Source organism: Wyeomyia smithii, chromosome 1 (genome assembly GCF_029784165.1).
Source record: "Wyeomyia smithii strain HCP4-BCI-WySm-NY-G18 chromosome 1, ASM2978416v1, whole genome shotgun sequence".
Lineage (NCBI taxonomy): Eukaryota > Metazoa > Arthropoda > Insecta > Diptera > Culicidae > Wyeomyia > Wyeomyia smithii.
Genome location: NC_073694.1, coordinates 186,133,396 through 186,152,745, shown reverse-complemented (window position 1 = coordinate 186,152,745; position 19,350 = coordinate 186,133,396). Strand labels below are relative to the sequence as shown.

Genomic DNA, 19,350 nt, shown 5'->3' with positions numbered 1-19,350 from the left:
ATTGAACGTGTATCGATTGCTATTCCTTACAGCACTTTTTTACCAGTGTTTGAGATGTCTGACAGTTGCGGGTGTTGCTTCTTCTTTTTCTTGAAAATACCCTGCATTCTAATTTTTTGTGAAAGGACAATATTCGGGTTATTCGCGTTGAAAGAGATTTTGAAGGCTGTTTGCACCTACGTGAACACTCATATGTAATTGTCAAAATGTGCGTGATGACAAAAGCAAAAATATTTCCTTCCTTCTTTTTCGCATGCAAAAACCAAACAAATATCAGCAACACCGTCAACGCGAATTGAATATCTCAGAAAGTTTTCTCAGAAACCTTTTTAAAGGAAAAAAATCATCTTAGACATTGTAGAAAACAATCTTTACTACAATATGTCAAAATTTGGTAATGGTAAATTGAAAAACAAAAAAGTTAAAATTTTCTAATAAAATATGGTATATTGTCAGGTTTGTCCAATCATCGTCCGGGGGCTAAATGGAGTCATAGAGAACCAAGTTTTTGCAGGAAGGTGCTCTGCATTATGAAGATCCATTATACGAGAAATTAACTTAATCAATTAATTGGTCATCGTTTACCCCCTGATGGTAATAGGTAAAACCTAATAGAGCAGATAACCTTTTGTTTTTTTTTTACAAAAACTACACATTGTTAGCTAAACATTGATGCTTGTTCGAACATAGTAGAATAAAACCTATAAAAGTTATGATTTTTTGAAGAAAACTGTTTTTTTACAGTGTATAGTGTCGCGAAGTAGCCTCTAAATAAAATACTGACTTAGAATAAATACACAGTAAAGCAAAAGTAAAAAAAATATTAAGGTGAAACGGGACGGAATCCAAGCATAATTTTATCATTGTTAACAGTACATAGTTACCAAATTTTTAATTTGTTTGATGCCATAAAATCCAATCATCAACTTGAACATTTTTATATACTAGCGCAGCCTGCTGCTGACAATTTTGACAACACGAGCGCACAATTTGACACGCGCAGTTGACTTGAAACTAGAAAAAAGAAGAACCGCAAAACTTTAGAGGCAAGTTCTAGCCTATTTCGGCCGATCTTTCGCGAAAATTAGTTACGATCGCGATGTTTCTTAGTGTACAGAAAAAAGTTCTACTTAATTTGAGTAGCTACGCGACTCTTACATGCCGGTATTTGTCGAAAATGTTATAGTCGCTACCAGCGCGAAAATATTAACAACACACTTAATATAAAACACCGAATTCGGTAAAATTTTACCGTAATCGCAACAGCTGAACTGGGGCAAAATCTTCAGTGTTTCCGAAAATACGGAACAGCTTGTGAAACCAACAAGTGAGTAGTTGTAAATTTTTACAGCTTTTTGGTAATGTTCCAAATCGAGCAGTCTGTAGAATTTACCAAAAGAAACTGTACGAAAGAAAATGTACGAAGAAGAAGAAAATACTGAACGCACCTGTAAAAAATACCAGTGGCAGAAAAAGTAGGTTATGAATGAGCCTGCCGGTACCGTCTTAAATCAAACCAAATTAACTAGATTAACCACTCACGAAAAATTTTAACGACTCGTACATTCTGCTTCAGCAATTGGGTTGTTTAGCTATATCAGTTTTTTTTATCATCTGAAAGAGCTGCATTTTCTAAGCAAAACGTGATTTAAAAAAATTTCTATCGTTGTCCTTCTGTTTTTAAATCACGGTTTAAAACTGCTCAAAATCTGCTCGAAGTCGCTACAATGACAGTTCGCTCATATACCAACTGTCATTGTAGAGATTTAGAGCAAGTTTTTATTCTTCATTTATAAATCGAAGGATAGTGATATAAAGTTTTAAAAAATCACGTTTTGCTTAGAAAATTACACTCTTTCAGATGATATATAAAAATCGGAAATCCGTGAATAGCTAAACAACCCAATTCATCATAAACACTTCCATATTATAAATATCTAATGTTTACACACAACAACAATTGAAACAAATCAGCAGCACTAATCGAAAATATTCGCGTCTTGCACGGTTGCACCTAAGAGAAAAATAGATAAGTAGACTTCGAGATGATGTTCTTTGCACATACTAAGTTTTCTAAGAAGGTGCTGCTGAGGCTTACAATCAGCGAAAATGGGATGTCAAAGCATCTCTGGACTGGCCGTGAACAGTGAAATTTATACTTACCTTACCTTACCAAACAGTCCCAAGCCGTGGTGTGGCCTTTGCTGTACGTAAGAGTCGTCTCCATTCCACTCGGTCCATGGCCAGGGATGCCACATATACAGATTTTTCTGTATTCTACAGATTTTTCAACTGAAACAGCAATACAGAATCTGTATTACAGAATTGCAGAATATTGCCAAAAATACAGATTTTACAGATTATTTTGGTTATACCGACGAACTGAAATCAATTTCAAAGGTAGAATTCAATTATACGATTTTCAAAGTTTTGTAAAAATATAACAACATTAGGATTATGTTGGTATCGATGCGGAAGAAGTGGAATGTGACTTGAACGAAGCTCGAAAATGAACGTTTCGATTTCTATTTCTATTCAAAGTTCGTAAAACAAATTGCAAAGAGATGCGATTCCACCGATCCTGTTGTAAAAACGGCAGCTCCTAGGTCTTGAATCGTTCGTGAAATTGGAAAATTTAAACGATTTGATGCGTCAATTTCCCAAATTTGTAGCAGTAACTGACCGACACGGGCTATCTAACGAATTTCACACGCTTGAAAAAAACTTTTTGACCGGAAGATTCATTGAAACAAATGACTTAACTCTGCGTTGTGAGATTTTTTTTAATAAATCCACACTCTTCTGCTGATTTAGAACATATACTTTTAATATATAGTTGAAACCCGAAATTGCATGGCCTCTAAGCTAATGAGCTCAATTTCGAAAGCTGAAAGCTACCTTGCAGACCAAGGAGAAGATACTAATATTAAATAAACGAAAACTTAAAAACAAAAATTAGCAAAACCTGCATGAACATCACGTAGAGAAAAATGAATTCGTTTAAATATATTCTGCAAGTAAAAATGTTTCCATCCAATATTCTGAGTTTGCTCGATACAGATTTTTAATACAGATTTTTTGACCCGAGATGCAGATATACAGATATTTTCAAAGAAAAATACAGATTTAAATGTGGCAACCCTGTCCATGGCTGCAGTTCGCCAGCTCTGCAGTCTGCGTAGGGTCCGCAGGTCGTCTTCCACCTGATCGATCCACCTTGCCCGCTGTGCACCTCTCCGTCTCGTCCCTGACGGATTGGTTTCAAGAACCATCTTTACCGGGCTGTCGTCTGACATCCTTACAACATGCCCAGCCCACCGCAACCTGCCTATCTTAGCGGTGTGAACGATAGATGGCTCCCCAAGCAGCTCCTGCAGTTCGTGGTTCATTCGCCTTCTCCACACTCCGTTTTCCATCTGCAGTCCACCGAAGATGGTACGCAACACCTTCCGCTCGAAGACCGCAAGGGCGCGTTGGTCCTCCACAAGCATAGTCCATGTCTCATGCCCGTAGAGGACTACCGGTCTGATCAGCGTCTTGTAGATGGTTTACTTGGTGCGGCGACGAATTCTACTCGATCGGAGCGTCCTCCGGAGACCAAAGTATGCATGATTTCCTGCCATAGGGCCTGTTGAATTTCTCTGCTGGTATCGTTGTCAGCAGTTACCAGTGAGCCCAGATACACGAACTCATCAACCACCTAGATTTCATCACCACCAATTTGAACTAGAGGTGGGAGGTTAGCACTGTCCTCTCCCCTTCCTTCCTTCCTTTCATGTACTTCGTTTTCGATGCATTGATGACCAGTCCAATCCGTTTGGCTTCAGCCTTTAGTCCGATGTACGTATCCGCCATCTTCACAAAGGTCCGAGCCACAATGTCAATATTGTCGGCGAAACCAAACAGTTGAACCGACTTTTGGAATATCGTGCCACTCGTGTTAATCCCCGCTCTTCTAATGACACCTTCCAGGGCAATTTTAAACAGTAGGCACGAGAGACCATCACCTTGCCTCAGCCCTCTTCGGGTTTCGGAGGAGCTCGAGAGTGCCCTCGAAACACGAGCTACACACATCACTCGATCCATCGTCGCTTTGACCAACCGCGTCAGTTTGTCCGGAAATCCGTAGTCGTGCATAATTTGCCATAGCTTGTCCCGATCGATTGTGTCGTACGCCGATTTAAAATCGATGAACAAATGATGTGTGGGCACGTTATATTCGCGGCATTTCTGCATAACCTGCCGAACCGCGAATATCTGATCCGTGGTGGCGCGGGCACCCATAAATCCCGCCTGGTAGTGCCCCACGAACTGCTCCGCAAATGGTGATAGTCGACGGCAAAGTATTTGGGAGAGTACCTTGTAGGCGGCGTTCAACAGAGTGATTGCCCGGTAATTGCAGCACTCCAGTTTGTCGCCCTTTTTGTAGGTGGGACACACAATACCCTCCATCCACTCCTCCGGTACTCGTTCTTCCTCCCAAACCTTGACAATGACCCAGTGCACGGCTCTAGCCAGAAATTTATAGGACGAAGTGCTTATTTCTGGGCAAACCTGAAGCGCAAGATCTGATCCAACAATTTTGTCGCGAAAACTCAAGGAATTGATAGATAAACTGAAGAAAGATGTTTTGTTTCGTATTTTCGTCCGCCATGGCAAATGTTCCGGTTAATTGCCGGAAGCCCACCCGCAAAGGCGTGGATTTTTTTGTAGGTGAGCTTATATGATTGGCTTCAATGGGAAATCTTTCAAGCTCAACTATCCGTCTTAGTTTTTCTCCGAAAACGCCCACTATTGCAATGCAAACATTACTACTGAACAAAATTCGAAAATCAATTTCTTCTTATACATTCCATTGACATCTTATTGTTGATCCCTTGGCAACGCCTTATCACTCATGAACCTTTTCTATTCCTTACTATCCACTCGGAAAAATAGTGTGACACCAGCCCTGGTTTTTCCATTGAGTAACTGATTAAGTGCTTAAAACATGAACTTATCAGGCAACAAGTCAAGACGTCAATTTACTTAAACAAATTGAGCATCACTAGTTTTCACTATCCCCCGCTACACTGAAATAATCTCACAAGCTCAGATTATATGGGAGTGTTATAAATTTGCACTATTAGAATTTCCAATCAAAACGATGTGATCGAAAATGTGTCATGCATTCTTTATAGGATCGTCTGATAGACTCACTTTATTACCAAGCTTTTAAAATAGATATGCAAATCGTTTAAAAACTAAAGAACATATAATTGATCAGACTCATTGGAAATGCCATAATTTATATCTTGACATACAATAACAATTTCATAGGAAAATCTCATGCATTCCTTGTTATTATCCTATAGGAATAACTTCACTAAAGGGACTGTTTCTGTCATATGATATGTACATGAAAACAAATCGAAGTGTTTGTTTATGAAAAATACAAGAATTTATTATAAAAATAATATTAATTTTAAAAAATCTATATCTCTTATTGGAATAAAGCAATCCTATAAATTAAAGCAAAAATTAACTACGTCGGTCGGTGGCGGTCACAACTTTCGAGAGATTTCACTACCGACTTCATGACAAATGATGATTAAAAAGGAAATTACCGGTTCAACGTTGGCCACTTGATCCGCGTTCCAATGGTCTGTTCGTTGTTTGGCCGATGGTACGATTTGATAAGTGCCAATTTCTTCGGTATGATCTATAGTTGTGAATATCTATAGGTAAGTTTAAACTCAAATGAAGTATATAAAAATAACTTACCTATTGGAGATTAGGAAATATACTTCCAATCGCTCAATAAGACGCCGTCTTTTCGTGGTGTAGCCGTTTTGAATCTGGATGATTCGATACCAAATCCAAACGACAGAACAAAACTTCACAGGTAAACTGAGTCCAAAGTCACGGCGACATGTTTTTTATTGGATTTATCAATAAGATTTATATGTTGGTTTCGATACATGACGGTTTTATATATCTACTTTATGAAATGTATTTCGCAATATTGCCTGTAAATTTAACTTTTTACCACACATGTTAGACGTAAATGAATATCAAATAAAATAGAAGTGAAAATCCGATAATTATTGTTTCATTGTGCGATTCGTTAAAATTATTGTATCACACTTTTTATACAAAAAGATCTCTAATAGAATCAATTATAATTAGGAGATCTTTTGGTACGGTAAATTCATTGGACAAATTTAATAAAGAATGTATGTCGACTTGTTTCAGTGTAACCTGAGCTGAATATTATCAAAACTTGCACGAAAGATCTATGACTTTGTCGTGAGCACCGGGCTGAACATAGAAATAACGTGCTCTTTGCGTTAAGAGCTTTCAAAGTTGTTAGTGAGTTTTCTTGGTGAGATTTTTGAAATAAAAGAAGAAATATTTTTGTCTCATATAGAAATACATGATCAACTTGATTGTACTCTACTGTAACACGGTTCTTATTTAACTGAGAATTAATTAGAAACGAGTGACCATCATTTTTGCCATAAAAAAAGCAAAGTCGCCATAAATCAACTGTTGATATTCGGAACTGCTTATGAGATACAGTAATACCTCGATACAAGGCAACTTTATTTTTATTTTCGTTACGTTATGTCGAAGCACGAAAAAAATATTTTTTTATTGATGCAAAATTCTTTATGGTTACTTAAAAGTGCACAAAAACTTATTTCTCTTCACCTAAAAGTATATACATATAAACACTTCTTATGTCCCTTTAAGACAATTTTCGTAGACCAGTATAACCAGTCATAAAACATTGAAAAAATAAATGTCAATTTTACCCTTATTTTACGGTACTTATACACCTCAAAAATTGAAAAAAGTTACGTTATATAGAAGTAAAAGTTACGTTATATCGAGTTACGTTACATCGAGTCAATATTAATAGAGCAGAGGTTAGGCAGATACCGACACTGCCGGTACCCGCATAACTGCCCCATACTGATTTTGGTCAATTTTGAGTTATCATCGGGAATCGATTTAATTGTTATCATATTTTCTGGAAAAAAAATAAAATTGATACTCTCGTATGGAAAAACATGGAAAAAATACCAAGTTGTTTTTGTCTCATATTGAAAGTACCCGCATTACAGTCCCACTGCATAGTGGTACAAATTGCAAACATATAATTTTGCTCCAGATTAGTGTATATCGGATTATTTTAGGCATATGGAAGTATGTCATTTAATTAACTAGACTAATGTTGTCTTTCTGTAGTACAATCTACGTTGCCAATGACACTGCCGGTTGCTGGTTGAATTTATATGTGATGGGACAAAATATGCGAGTACTTTTGAAATGTACCCGCATATTTTGTCCCATTTTGTCTTTTTTTCAAGTTATTTTACGTAAAACCAATTTCATCCATGGTTTTTTGTTCCCAACGATAAACTTGTGCTGTCATGAAACTGTTATGGTCATTGGTTCTGGATGTAATTGCTGGAAATCCGAAAATTCACGGATAATATTAAATCGCCGTTTTCTCAGCATGTTGTTTTTCATTATGGGACAGTTATCCGGGTACCGGCAGTACAGCCGTATTAGCGAAAATGTTGCATGCTTTCTATATATACACGCCCAACGTTAAATCCGATCAAAGCACTCGGGGATATTACGTCACAAACTTCGTTTTGAAAATTTGAGTGCGTTCATTTCTGTGAAGTTGATGGAGTGGACCTAATGCCGTTTTGCTCAGCAAAATCATGTGAAATTTAATCATACCATATACAGAAAGATAAACAACCAGTTAGCATGCAGAGTTTTCCGCGGCATAAACCAACCCGAAAAAAGTGGACTCAATTTTGTGGGTCTCCGTTGTCAGCTGATGCAAAGTTTGTGTGTTCCCAGTTCCCAGTACTTCAAATAGGAGGACTTCGATTGCCGGTGTCTTGTCGACCATCGACCGTGTCTCGTTGAAAGTGGTGAGGCAATAATCATTTTAAATATGTACTTATTCTGGTTTTACTGTCAAAAAGAATTTCAGCTGTTTCAACTTTTCGTTATTATACCAAGAAACACAAAAGAGGCGATACGCTGACTTCACATTCATCAGTATTGGACACTGAATATAACAACCGCAACGATGAAAAAACAAAAACTTGGTAGTTGACTTTATAGAAGATGCTGTAGTACCAAAGGTTAAAATTGTTTATTTGCCCAACGTGTGAGTCAAGTGTTGGACATCGTTTCACCACAACGCACAGTTCATCAGGAAACCGAGGAAGCAATAAACTGTGTCCTAAAGAATCAAGATGAGAATTTCGTCGAAGAAACTAATGTTGTATTACAATTCGATTGCCAAGTCGATGGGAAATGTGGCCTGGATGTTCTGGCGGACGCAGTTGAATTGTCGGAAAGAGATAGTTAAGGTGAGACAAAATGATATTTTTCGAAATCGTTGTACTATTACAGGAGAAATTAGCTAGAAAAATAGACACCGTGGAATAAAAATTGATTTTGATTCATGATTTATTTAATTTAACTAATAACTTAAAAATGTTGATTTTTTTAAATGCCGGATAAAAATTTGAAATTAAGTCTCTTGATGTTGTGAATAACCCGTGTTTCACCCGTTTTACCGGAACTATTTTCACTTAAAACAGTTCCTCTTCACCATATGTTAATAAATTGATTTCCAAAGCAACAAAGAAAAGTTTTTTTCAATAGTTGTATTTGTTGCTTATAGTTCTGTTTTATCAATATCTACCAGTGCGTTGTGATGAATATTGAGACTTTGTGACGTAGAAGCTTCTAGCATCAGGTTTGTTTACTATGTTTTCGTTACCAAGCCAATCAAACTCCTTCGTTCTCCTAACCTATCAATCTATTATCGTTGATATCGAGTTACGTTATATCGAGGTTGCCTTATATCGAGGTATGGTATTTTAAAATGTTTGCCCAACATTCGCTGGCTTGTAAGCAAGCAGTTACTTGCTTGCAAGTTTTATATAATAGCCACTTTTGTACTAACGGTACTAACCAACATAATTTTTGCGTTTTGATAGCACGAATTGGGAATTTATTATCATTCTCACTACACTGAAAGAAATCGACACGAAATTATAAAGTGTTTTGCACTTGAATTCGCCCTACTGGTCAAAACATATAGAATTCATATGCGAAACACTTTAGAATTATTTATCGTGCAACACCTCATTTTCAAAGGGAAAACACTTTCAATTCTCGTGTTGTGACATATAGACATAAAGTGTTTTGATTTTGAAACTCAAATGAATGTTCATCGAGCTTTGAATGATTTTCATTCGATTTTGAAATAAAAACAATTTTTGGAAATGATTGCATATAATGTAACCTTTGTTTTATTTATAAAGTTTAAATTTCACTATAATAATTAATCACCAAAGATAAACTTTCCTTCGCTGTCGAAGAAGCCTGTAAAGCAAACAAAGAATTTAATTAATTTAATTTCATTAATTGATATTTTTGTAAACAAATACTTGCCTCTAGCGTAAAGATGAAGGCATCAGAAATTACGATGCTCGAGTCTTTGATATGATCAACACTGGCCCGTACGAGGAACACAAATTTAAAAATGGCAAACCCAGAGACCCGCTCAATGCAATGACGGAAGAAGCGAGTGCCGTTCGGCAGAAAGTTGCGCACCTGTTGGGAGAGGATAAACTGGAACGTAAGTTTCACGTTCCCAATCCAAGAGTTGCAGCGCTGTACTGCCTCCCAAAAATACACAAAGTCCCATTAGCAATGCGTCCTATTTCGTCAAATATCGGTACACCGATGGAAAAGATGGCTGCCTGGGTGGTGGAAGAGATGAAAAAATACCCCATAACCCATGGCATGAATGTGAAAAATTCTGTAGAGTTAGTGGATAGACTGCGAGATATAGAGCCGAAAAGGGGAGAAATCTTGGTGTCATTTGATGTAACTGCTATATTCCCCAGCGTACCAGTGAATAATGCATTGGATAGTCTGCGCAGACATCTGGAACAGAAACGTGTACCCCCCAATCACATCGAAGCATATCTCTTGATAACGAAAACCTGTATGAACCAGAACTATTTTTCATTTAGGGGTAGGTTCTTCAGACAGACATTTGGGCTCAGCATGGGCAATAAATTGTCACTACTTTTGGCAGAAGCTTTTATGAGCGACTTTGAAATGGGATTGCTCGAAGAAAAATATTTCCCGCGAGTTTGAAGGCGCTATGTCGACGACATCTTTTCAGTGGTAAAAGAACGATATCTTTCACAAACGCTAGACTTATTAAACTCCCGCCATAGTACAATTAAATTTACGGTAGAAAAAGAATCCGACGGGAAGCTACCATTCCTGGATCTTATAATTAACAGAAAAGAAAATGATACACTAAAGTACGAAATATATAGAAAACCGACATCCACAGACAGATACATTACCTCAGATTCCAACCATCACGGTGCTCAAAAACAAGCAGCCTTCCATTCGATGGTACACCGGCTCTTCAGCATACCGATGGAGAGCGAAAACTTCGTAACCGAAAGAAATAGAATACATGAAGCTGCCGAACTGAATGGATACGATAAAACTTTCGTTGACAAAATTCTCCGGAAACACGAAAGGAAAAAACACAGACAGAACTGCACAACACTACAGCCAGAGAAAGTAGAAAAGCGTTGGATCAGCCTTCCGTTTTATCCAAAATTGACAAATTCTATCCAATCCGTACTTCAAAAACATGGTTTCCACGCTGCATATAAAAGCAATAACAATTCAAAAGATCTGCTGGTTAATCTTAAAGACAAAGTGCCTCCGGAGGAAAAATCAGGCATATACAAAATCCCCTGCGAAAACTGCCCCGCTGTTTACATTGGCCAAACTCGGCGTAAACTTAAAGTTAGACTGCGAGAACATAAAACTGCAGTAGAAAACGATCGAGTCAATGACTCAAGTGTGGCAGCACACACTACATCCCAAAAACATAGTGTTGATTGGGAAAAGGTTAAACTGATAAAAAATGTACAAAAAACCGCACACTTAAATGCATGGGAATCCATGTACATCACTACCACTGACCACCCACTAATGAATGAGGACGACCCCCCAATATCGTCCCCTCTCTTCCATCTAACGAAGCTGTAAATACAGTACAACTCTCTGCGTATCAGGATCGGAAACTACCACAAGTAACTAGTCGGACATCGTCCAGCTGATGGGCAAGATCGTAGCCCGAAACCGGTCGACGAAGAAGATAAATTTACTCCTTTTTATGTTTTGTAAGAATAATAAGTGTTATGTCCTGTCTCGCGTCGTCGCGGCATCAGAAAGTCTGTGATCTTGAGCTAGAAGAACGGAATAAGATTAAAATTCAATTCTTTTACATGACATAAATTACATACCTTGCAAAAATTAACAGATGTAGTCCGGAAAATCGTCGAATTTCTAAGCCGCATGACACTCGCTGACTCTTCTATCACCATTTTCCTACTTTTTAGCACAAACGGCACTTCATTTGACATATAAAAACAAAACATATCAACTGAAAGTGTTTCGCACATGATAATCACTGTGATGAAACAGTGGGGCAGATTCAAGTGCAATTCGCTTGAAAAGGATGTTGGAATCATACGTAAATGAAGTGTGGCTCATAGATGTAAGTTGATGTGTGTGACAACTTGAAACGAAAGTGAAAAATGATTGAATTCGAAAAAAAAAAATTCTTTAAATAACGATGCAGAGTCATTTTTATACCCAAATGATGAAACACTTGGATGGAGCGTGCCCAGTTTTTTCAGTGTAGGAATGTTACGGATATCCGCATCCGCATCCGTAAAAGTGGAACATCCGCATGAAAATTGACATCCGCATCATACTATGCGGATGTTTAGGAAAAATATCGCTTCATACATGTAGAAAATTTTTCCATTGTGTATTTGCTGCTCGCACTGGGGAGGAACTTAGTTTTGCGCTGGGGAGGGACATGTTCATGCAAATTAGCAAACAAAACACAGTGGATGCTACGAATATCCGCATGAAAATTGACAACCGCATCTACATCTGCATCCGTAATCACCTATCCGCATCCGCATGTAATGTATCCGCATGTAACAATGTAATATTCTTTTTTCCGTTCTACACTTGTAATTACTTGGATAGAACAATTTTGATGATTTTTTGAGCGCATTAAAGAACGCCATTCTCATGTTCGTTTGACTCTTTTTTCATTATAGACCGGATATAGATCCCGATTTTTCTCCAACGTGATTTTCATGACGCGGGTTTGATTATTATAATCAAGCAAAAAATGAGAAATTTGTTTTTCGACTTTCCACATCCGAATTTTTTACCCTTCGTTCTACACTACAGTGGGACCAAGCGTGAAAAATAACCTTACAGAACACTGATTAATGGTACAAAACCAATGTCATCTGTGAGCTACTAGAATAAATTATCATTAATAGTTTCTATTATTTTTTCAGCTTTATAAAAATTATTGAAGATTTGTGTTTCTGAATTCATCTGTGCGACACACTCCCCTCTCTACGAGACGGGATGGGAGGTTGACCGGTATGATTTTTTGTACCGAGCATTCCCAGCTATGATATACAGAAACCAAATACAATTATAAAGCTCAATGAATTTGAAAGCTCAATGTTTGTCATCTGACCAAAACAGTTAATCGCTCAATTAGGAACTACGTAACATTTACCAACGTTGACAGTTTGACGGTTTGACTATTATCTTCCAATTTCAAAGTGTTCAAACACTACTAGCAACATAACAAAAATAATTATATTAATTATAAGTTTTATTTTCAGTGCTTAATGTATTTTTGTTCACTACCGTTCGAAACCATAGTTCACTGGTCTATTAAAGGGCGAAGCCGAATAAATATTTGCATTGGTTTGACTACCGCTTGTAATGGAAGACATGAGTATGATAGTAAAACCATGTGACAAAAATCCGACCTTCATCAGAATTTATGCGTCAGTTCATCCGTGCTATCTGTTTCTCTCCTCAGTGTGATTCCTTGACCAGTGCCGCCTCCTCCGTTCACCATCGGATTTAGTGAATGTTGTTTGATATGTTCAATAAGCTGTGGATTCAATTCGTCGTCCTATAACAAACACTACAAATTAACGAACAATTCGTCGGTGCACTCAGAAGACTCTGGCTTACCTTTCGATCGGTTTTAAATAAGTCGTTATCGATTCCCACGAAGTCCGACTCGTACGACTGAACGCTAAAACAAGTACCGGTGCTGGATTGAGGCTTTTGATACAACAATTTGAAAGCTTTACCTGATATCATCGAAAGCGCCTTTGGGAAACGCGTGATCGTTGAGCACAGGATTGGAGCCCTCCACCGCGAATACATTCGACGTCGGAACCTTTCTGCCTCCGTTGATATCGGACGCAATAGAACCGAAATCCGTAGCCGATAATGCCTTCAGCTGTCTGTTGAGGCTACGTATCTTGATACAGAACGCGACCAACAGAATAACGCAAACTATGCCCAGAGCGGACGCAACTACGATCAACACGATGTTCAGCAGTTCATTCGTTTCTTCTATTTCCTCAACGCTCGTTATAGGAACATCCTGCAGCAAAAGCTGCCGGGCAGAAAGCGCTGTCTTAAGATTAGTCACGAAAACGCGATCATTGGAACGCCTAGAATGTACAAAAAAAAGTTGGAGTGAAGTGAACGGAAATTTCTTACCAAACTTACTGTTGAATTTCGACGGCCTCGACCGCTTCATTGTTACGAATAAAATGTGCTCTTACGTCTGTGACTCTTTGATCCTCGTCAGCCCGTGTAACCCCCCCAAGACTACCCTGAACTACATCGTCGATGTTGCAAGCCATCTCGTAGTGTGCGCCAAGTTGCTCCTCCAGCTGTTCACAGGATATTACTAGATTAGGCATGGCAATGAGATAATCGAGTTGCTCAACTTACGAAGCTTCTCATTTCTGGTGTATCGACTTCCGCCTTATAGTTGAGGAACACAAATTTAACCCGATTGGACTCCGTTATTAAGTAAATCTTCACAGATGCCCTGTCCGTGTGATCAACTATCGGAAAATTTTGTTTAATGTTTTTAGATTAGTTGGATTAAAAATCTGCATCCTACCAAGATCGGTGGCGACAATCGTAAACGTATAGTAACCCTTCATCGTGCTCTGTATTTGAGTCGCCAGTGACAGCTGACCGTTTTCCGCACCCATGTTAAACGGCATCGGGGAAGTCGGCAGATTGTCGCCCTGTGCCTCCAGTGAGCTCGCGTCGATACTGTACGTTACGAGATCGTCTTCGTCCGGATCATCGGCTACCACTGTGAACAAAATTTTCCCACTGTAGTCGTTCGAGGTAATTCCAGCCGAGTACGTATCGGATCGGAACTTGGGAGGATTATCATTGACGTCGTTCACCTTGATACGCACGATCAAGGCCGCTTTCGAATCGGCGGGCGTCGACGTTGTGGGTCCGTTGATGTTGTTGGTTGCAATCACTCGAATTTCGTGCGAAGCAATTTCTTCGCGGTCCAGCTCCTGAGTTAGTCGAAGAACACGAGTTTCTTTGTTCAGCTCGAACAGATGGCTGGAACTTCCGTAGGCATCTAGAGTGAATCGGGATGGATAGCGGATCGGTTCAAAGAACATGGTGAGTCATGATGGACTTACCGTCGATGAAGTAGAACACGTTTTTGTGTTCCTCAGGTGGAAGCTCGGCATTTTTCGGATCATCGGCAGCCGGTATGGTTCGAGTTTCCGCTAGACCGAGTTCGTTCTCTTAAAAAAAAACTCGTAATGAGATTCGAGTGCTGGAAATTATTTACACGATTTTACTATGATTACCTGTAAAATCAGTTTCGAAAACAGTGTCTTCAAATGCTGGCTCGCCCGTCATGTCTATGAAAACTATAACTATCTTGACCGGTTTAGACGAAAGATTTCCTCCGTCTGTGGCGATGACAGTGACCTGGAAGAAAAAAAGGTTTGTCATTTGTAATGCTTTGAATGTTCGAAGAAAATAGTCGAAGGTTCAGAGAGAGCCTGAGAATATACCCATGCATAAGACCTTTGATATCGAATGGCCCCCCTATTTATATCTGATCAGTTGAAAACTGTTCGCGACACCATACTGGACTGCATAACTCGCCATCAGGGTCAAGTTTAGGAGCAGTCGTCTACGTTTCTCCATTTTTGTCGAACCCGAATCTCCCTGGGAGCGCCGTTAGGCATTACTTCGAGGAGAAGGGCGAGTGTGCTGCCGGGAGCTACCGGATGAGTCGGTGCGTCCATCTACGTTTGGTAGAATTGGACCATTTCCGCTGCCACCTGGCTATCGAAATTGACCTTCTGGTGGTGAATATATGGTATACCTCTTGTGTCACGTTGATCGAAGCACTCTACATCCGCGTAGACAATGATGCTGATAGGCATCATGCCAGCCTGGACGCATATTGCCTCGTATGACACGGTTCGATACGCGCACGCAACCCTCAGGTACATCTGGCGAAAGGCAGTCGTCCTAGCATTTCTGCATGACCGCTCTGAACATCCCGAGGGCTACCTTTATGGCTGTCTTGATGGCCAGGTTCAGATTCCGTCTGGTCCCGGTGCCTTGCCCACCTTCAGGGAGTTTGTGATCTCAATTAGTTCACCCTCCGTTACCCTTGCCGCTTCCTCGACCTCTGCGTGGCTGCCGTCAGTCGCTGTTTGTGGTGACTCAGCAGCAGCCAGGGGTTTCGTATTGACACTGTCGCAAAGTCTATCGAAACAGGCTCGTTTACTGGCCTTTGTTGCCCTCTTGAGCCTCACCTTAGCGGATTTGAATGCTGTCTGGCGCTCCGATCTTTATGCATCGGTGCGCGCGCGTTGCATCCTCCGCCTCGCACAAAGGCACACACTGCAGAGGTCGGGTAGCGCGTCGGTCCACCAGTATGCTGAAGGCCTTCTATTTCTAGGCTGACAAGACCTAGACTTTGCGGCGTTGCACGCCTGCGATTGTGTAGCAATACGTTGGTTCGCACTCAGGGGGGCGCTTCCCCTTTCGAGGACCCATCCTATTACTTCCGCAAATACATCGGCATCAAAATGCGATGTCTTCCAGCCCTTCCAGTGGCTCTACCCGTCGCTTGCCGCCTCGTGTCCATGCTAAAGCTGACCGACTGGTGAGTGTATCTGTCTACCCTCCAGTCCCGGACTGCCGAACGTCACGTCAATGATCGATTCCGCACCGTTTCTGCTATAGGCACCTGTAGCACCGACGTTGGCCTAGTCCAAGTTGAGCTTCACCAAAGCTTCAGACAAGATCTGACCTCTCTGATTAGGGCAGCGACTTCTCCACTCAACAAGCTAAGCGTTAAAGTGCCCGCCACCACCAACGGCTTCAGGATGCCCCCCCTTCTTCCCCCGTTCATATGCCTGCCATCCCTGACTTATCTGATACCCGGTTACCGTTTCGGCAGTCCAATGTCCGACAGTGACTTGGTATAGCAGTTGCTGAGCAACGTAGCAGTGGTTCAGGTTTAATTTATCACCCCCACGCCTGCAGTTTGGTAGCCTGCTTGCTAGCCGGGCACTTCGGACATCCGAAGGGGGGCATCGGCACATCGTGACGTGCTTAGCGTTCCGCTCACCGGTGCATACCCCGTACTTGGGAGGCGCTGGACCACACTGGCCCTCCATACCTAAGTATGGATGTAGTCACGCTAGCAAAGATTTTGCGCCTGCTGCTACGGACCGCCGAGCTGTTTGCCATCATGCGAGATAGCGCCGCTACAGCCATGGAAGCTTTCCTGCAGGTATAATCGACGTGGCTCCCGAACGTGAGTTTGTCGTCGATCATAACCCCCAGAAGCTTCAAGGAGCGTTTTGAGGCGATAGTGCATGCACCAGCACTGACGATGCCTCCTGCTCCGACTTTCTGTTATTTACAACAATAACCTCTGTCTTATGGTGCGCTAGCTCTAGTTTCCTGGAGTGCATCCAGTCTTCCACTACGCGTATGGATAACGCGGCCTTTAACTCCACCTCTCTAATTGACTCGTTTTTGCGTTGGATTGCAACCTCAGCCGTTCTGGTGACGGAGAGAAATGCATCCACCGTGGACCCATCTTTTCGAAAACCGAACTGGTTGCTTGATAGACCGTTCTCACTTTCTGTATATTTCCCCAATTTTTTGAGGATTATCCTCTCAAGCACCTTGCCCGCCGTGTCCAGCAGGCAGATTGATCTGTATGCCGATGGGTCACCTGGTGGTTTCCCAACCTTCGGCAACAGCACCAGCCTCTGGCGCTTCCACACGTCCGGGCAGAGGCAGTCGTCAAGGCATTTCTGCATGACCACATGAACAAACCGGGGGGCTTCTTTGATGGCCAAGTTCGGGATTCCGTCTGGTCCAGGAGCCTTGCCTACCTTCAGGGAGTTTGCGATCTCGATCAATTCATCTTCTGTCACCCTTACCGCATCATCTGCCTCTGCACGGCTACCGTCACTCACGGTTGGTGGTGACTCGTCAGCCGGAGGCCAGGGACTTGGTTCGTGGCTTGGGAAGAGGCCCTGAATGATCGTTTCTAGCATCGCTGGTGATTGGTTGGCCGGGGCTAGCGCATCTCTAGTCTTGGTCATAACGATCCTGTAGGCGTCACCCCACGGGTTCGAATTGGCTCTGGCACAGAGTCGTTCGAAACAGGCTCGTTTACTGGCTCTGATTGCGCTCTTAAGCGTTGCCTTAGCGGATCTGAATGCGGCCACGCGTTCCGCTCTTTGCTCGTCGGAACGCGCGCGTTGCATCCTCCGTCTTGCACGGAGGCATGCACTGCGTAGGCCTGCTATCGTTTCGCTCCACCAGTTGGAATTCTGGCAACACGAGCGGCGCGAGTATGTGCCGAAAATAGTCGCGGATTGAATTGCTTCAAAAGTAAAGTTCTCACCGTTTTTCTAAAGATGACTAGAACAAGATACCTAACTCTTGCAGAATTCATCGGACATGATTGTCGCTGCGCGTGAGCAAAAGTCGAACTAATTTATACAATGTTAATATATTGTATACTTAACGTCAAAATCAACTGTCGACAAGGCCAAGACATGACTGCTGAAAGGTGAAACAATTTTTTCAGTATCCATGTAAACGACTGTGCGGTGCTGCCATCCGAAAAATGTTAACAATGTGTACGAATGTTTAGTTTTCAAACATCAAACTCTCCGGAAGAATCAAGAATAATCAGCGCATCATTTAAAATTGAGCGTACCATCAGAACTATCTGATAACCGCTATAAGCACGCTCTACAGTCAAGTTTTCCACTCTTGCTGAGGTTAATAAAGCAAAAATCGGGTGCCCCGGTGAACCAGACCATATGCACCATGGTGCTGAAAACTGGCTTGCGACATATCGAACTTTAAGTGTTGGTAGAATGGGACCTAAAAATAAATATATCCCCTCAATATAAACTCCCACTCTAACAGTCAATTTCACACTTTTCTTTTGTACTTTGGAGTGCAAAAAATATGGCAATAGCATTAAGTGCAAAAAATGACAATATCATTAATCTGCATGTTATCTTAAGCGTCGAGCTGACCAAACTGCTACACCTTTTTCATATACAATCTTGAACAGCTCAACGATCAATGACGGACTATGCACGATAAATCGGTTCTGCTCATAGTGACAATTTTATGAGAATTTAAGTCATCAGATGGCAGCACTAACCGTCGGAAATCGGTCGTGTTCAAAATGTATGAAAAATATGGAAGTTAGGTATCTTGTTCTAGTTATCTTTGGTTTTTCTCTACCGTTAACTATCCCATCGTGAATTAAAGTATCGGTATTAATCCCGTGCGTGTTATCTAGTTCATTCGTTATTCGGCTGGACGTTAACTTGTGATCGAAATCTAGCTGCAGTGAACTGTGGATTCGTCAGTTCTATTGTGCGTACCAATTGGCATCAGTAGACTCGCTATATCGCTCGCACAACCGTTGACGTTGTTTTTTCTCCGCTACACACGATGGCAAATGTTCAACGTACTCCGCCTGCCGGTGGCTCTAATAAAAACACTGCATCGACAAACAAGCGGCAGCGGACTGACGGCCAGAACTGGCCAGAAATTATTTCGGCGGAAGATGATGTAAATTCGAATTCGATCACGCTAGAAGGTATGTTTAAGACGATGATGCAGCAGTTTGTGGAAACGAGACAACTTATAGACACGGTGAGGAGCGAAATTAGCGATGTAAACAGCAAAATTGACTCCGTTAAAACGGAACTGCAGAACGACATAAAATCGGTGAAGGATGAATGTGCGTTAAAATTTCAGCACCACGATGTGGCATTGGATTCGCTGAACTGGCGAGTGGACGGTATATCCCAAAAAAAT

General features: G+C 41.0%; 2 protein-coding genes across 7 annotated transcripts in view; one reads left to right on the top strand and one right to left on the bottom strand.

Annotated features, from left to right (window-relative positions):
* Positions 1 to 19,350, top strand: part of LOC129733887 (uncharacterized) — a 302,189-nt gene that overhangs the window by 75,045 nt on the left and 207,794 nt on the right. The window lies entirely within an intron of this gene.
* LOC129733881 (cadherin-23-like) overlaps positions 12,761 to 19,350 on the bottom strand; it is a 66,446-nt gene continuing 59,856 nt past the window's right edge. For all 6 annotated transcript variants that reach the window (XM_055695456.1, XM_055695458.1, XM_055695457.1 and 3 more), the window contains exons 15-22: positions 14,826 to 14,949; positions 14,652 to 14,759; positions 14,102 to 14,587; positions 13,927 to 14,042; positions 13,699 to 13,865; positions 13,272 to 13,640; positions 13,150 to 13,213; positions 12,761 to 13,087 (exon numbers count right to left, since the gene is read on the bottom strand). In XM_055695456.1, coding sequence (XP_055551431.1) covers positions 12,944 to 13,087; positions 13,150 to 13,213; positions 13,272 to 13,640; positions 13,699 to 13,865; positions 13,927 to 14,042; positions 14,102 to 14,587; positions 14,652 to 14,759; positions 14,826 to 14,949 — 1,578 coding nt within the window. In that variant the 3' untranslated portion in view covers positions 12,761 to 12,943. The remainder of the gene's footprint in view (positions 13,088 to 13,149; positions 13,214 to 13,271; positions 13,641 to 13,698; positions 13,866 to 13,926; positions 14,043 to 14,101; positions 14,588 to 14,651; positions 14,760 to 14,825; positions 14,950 to 19,350) is intronic.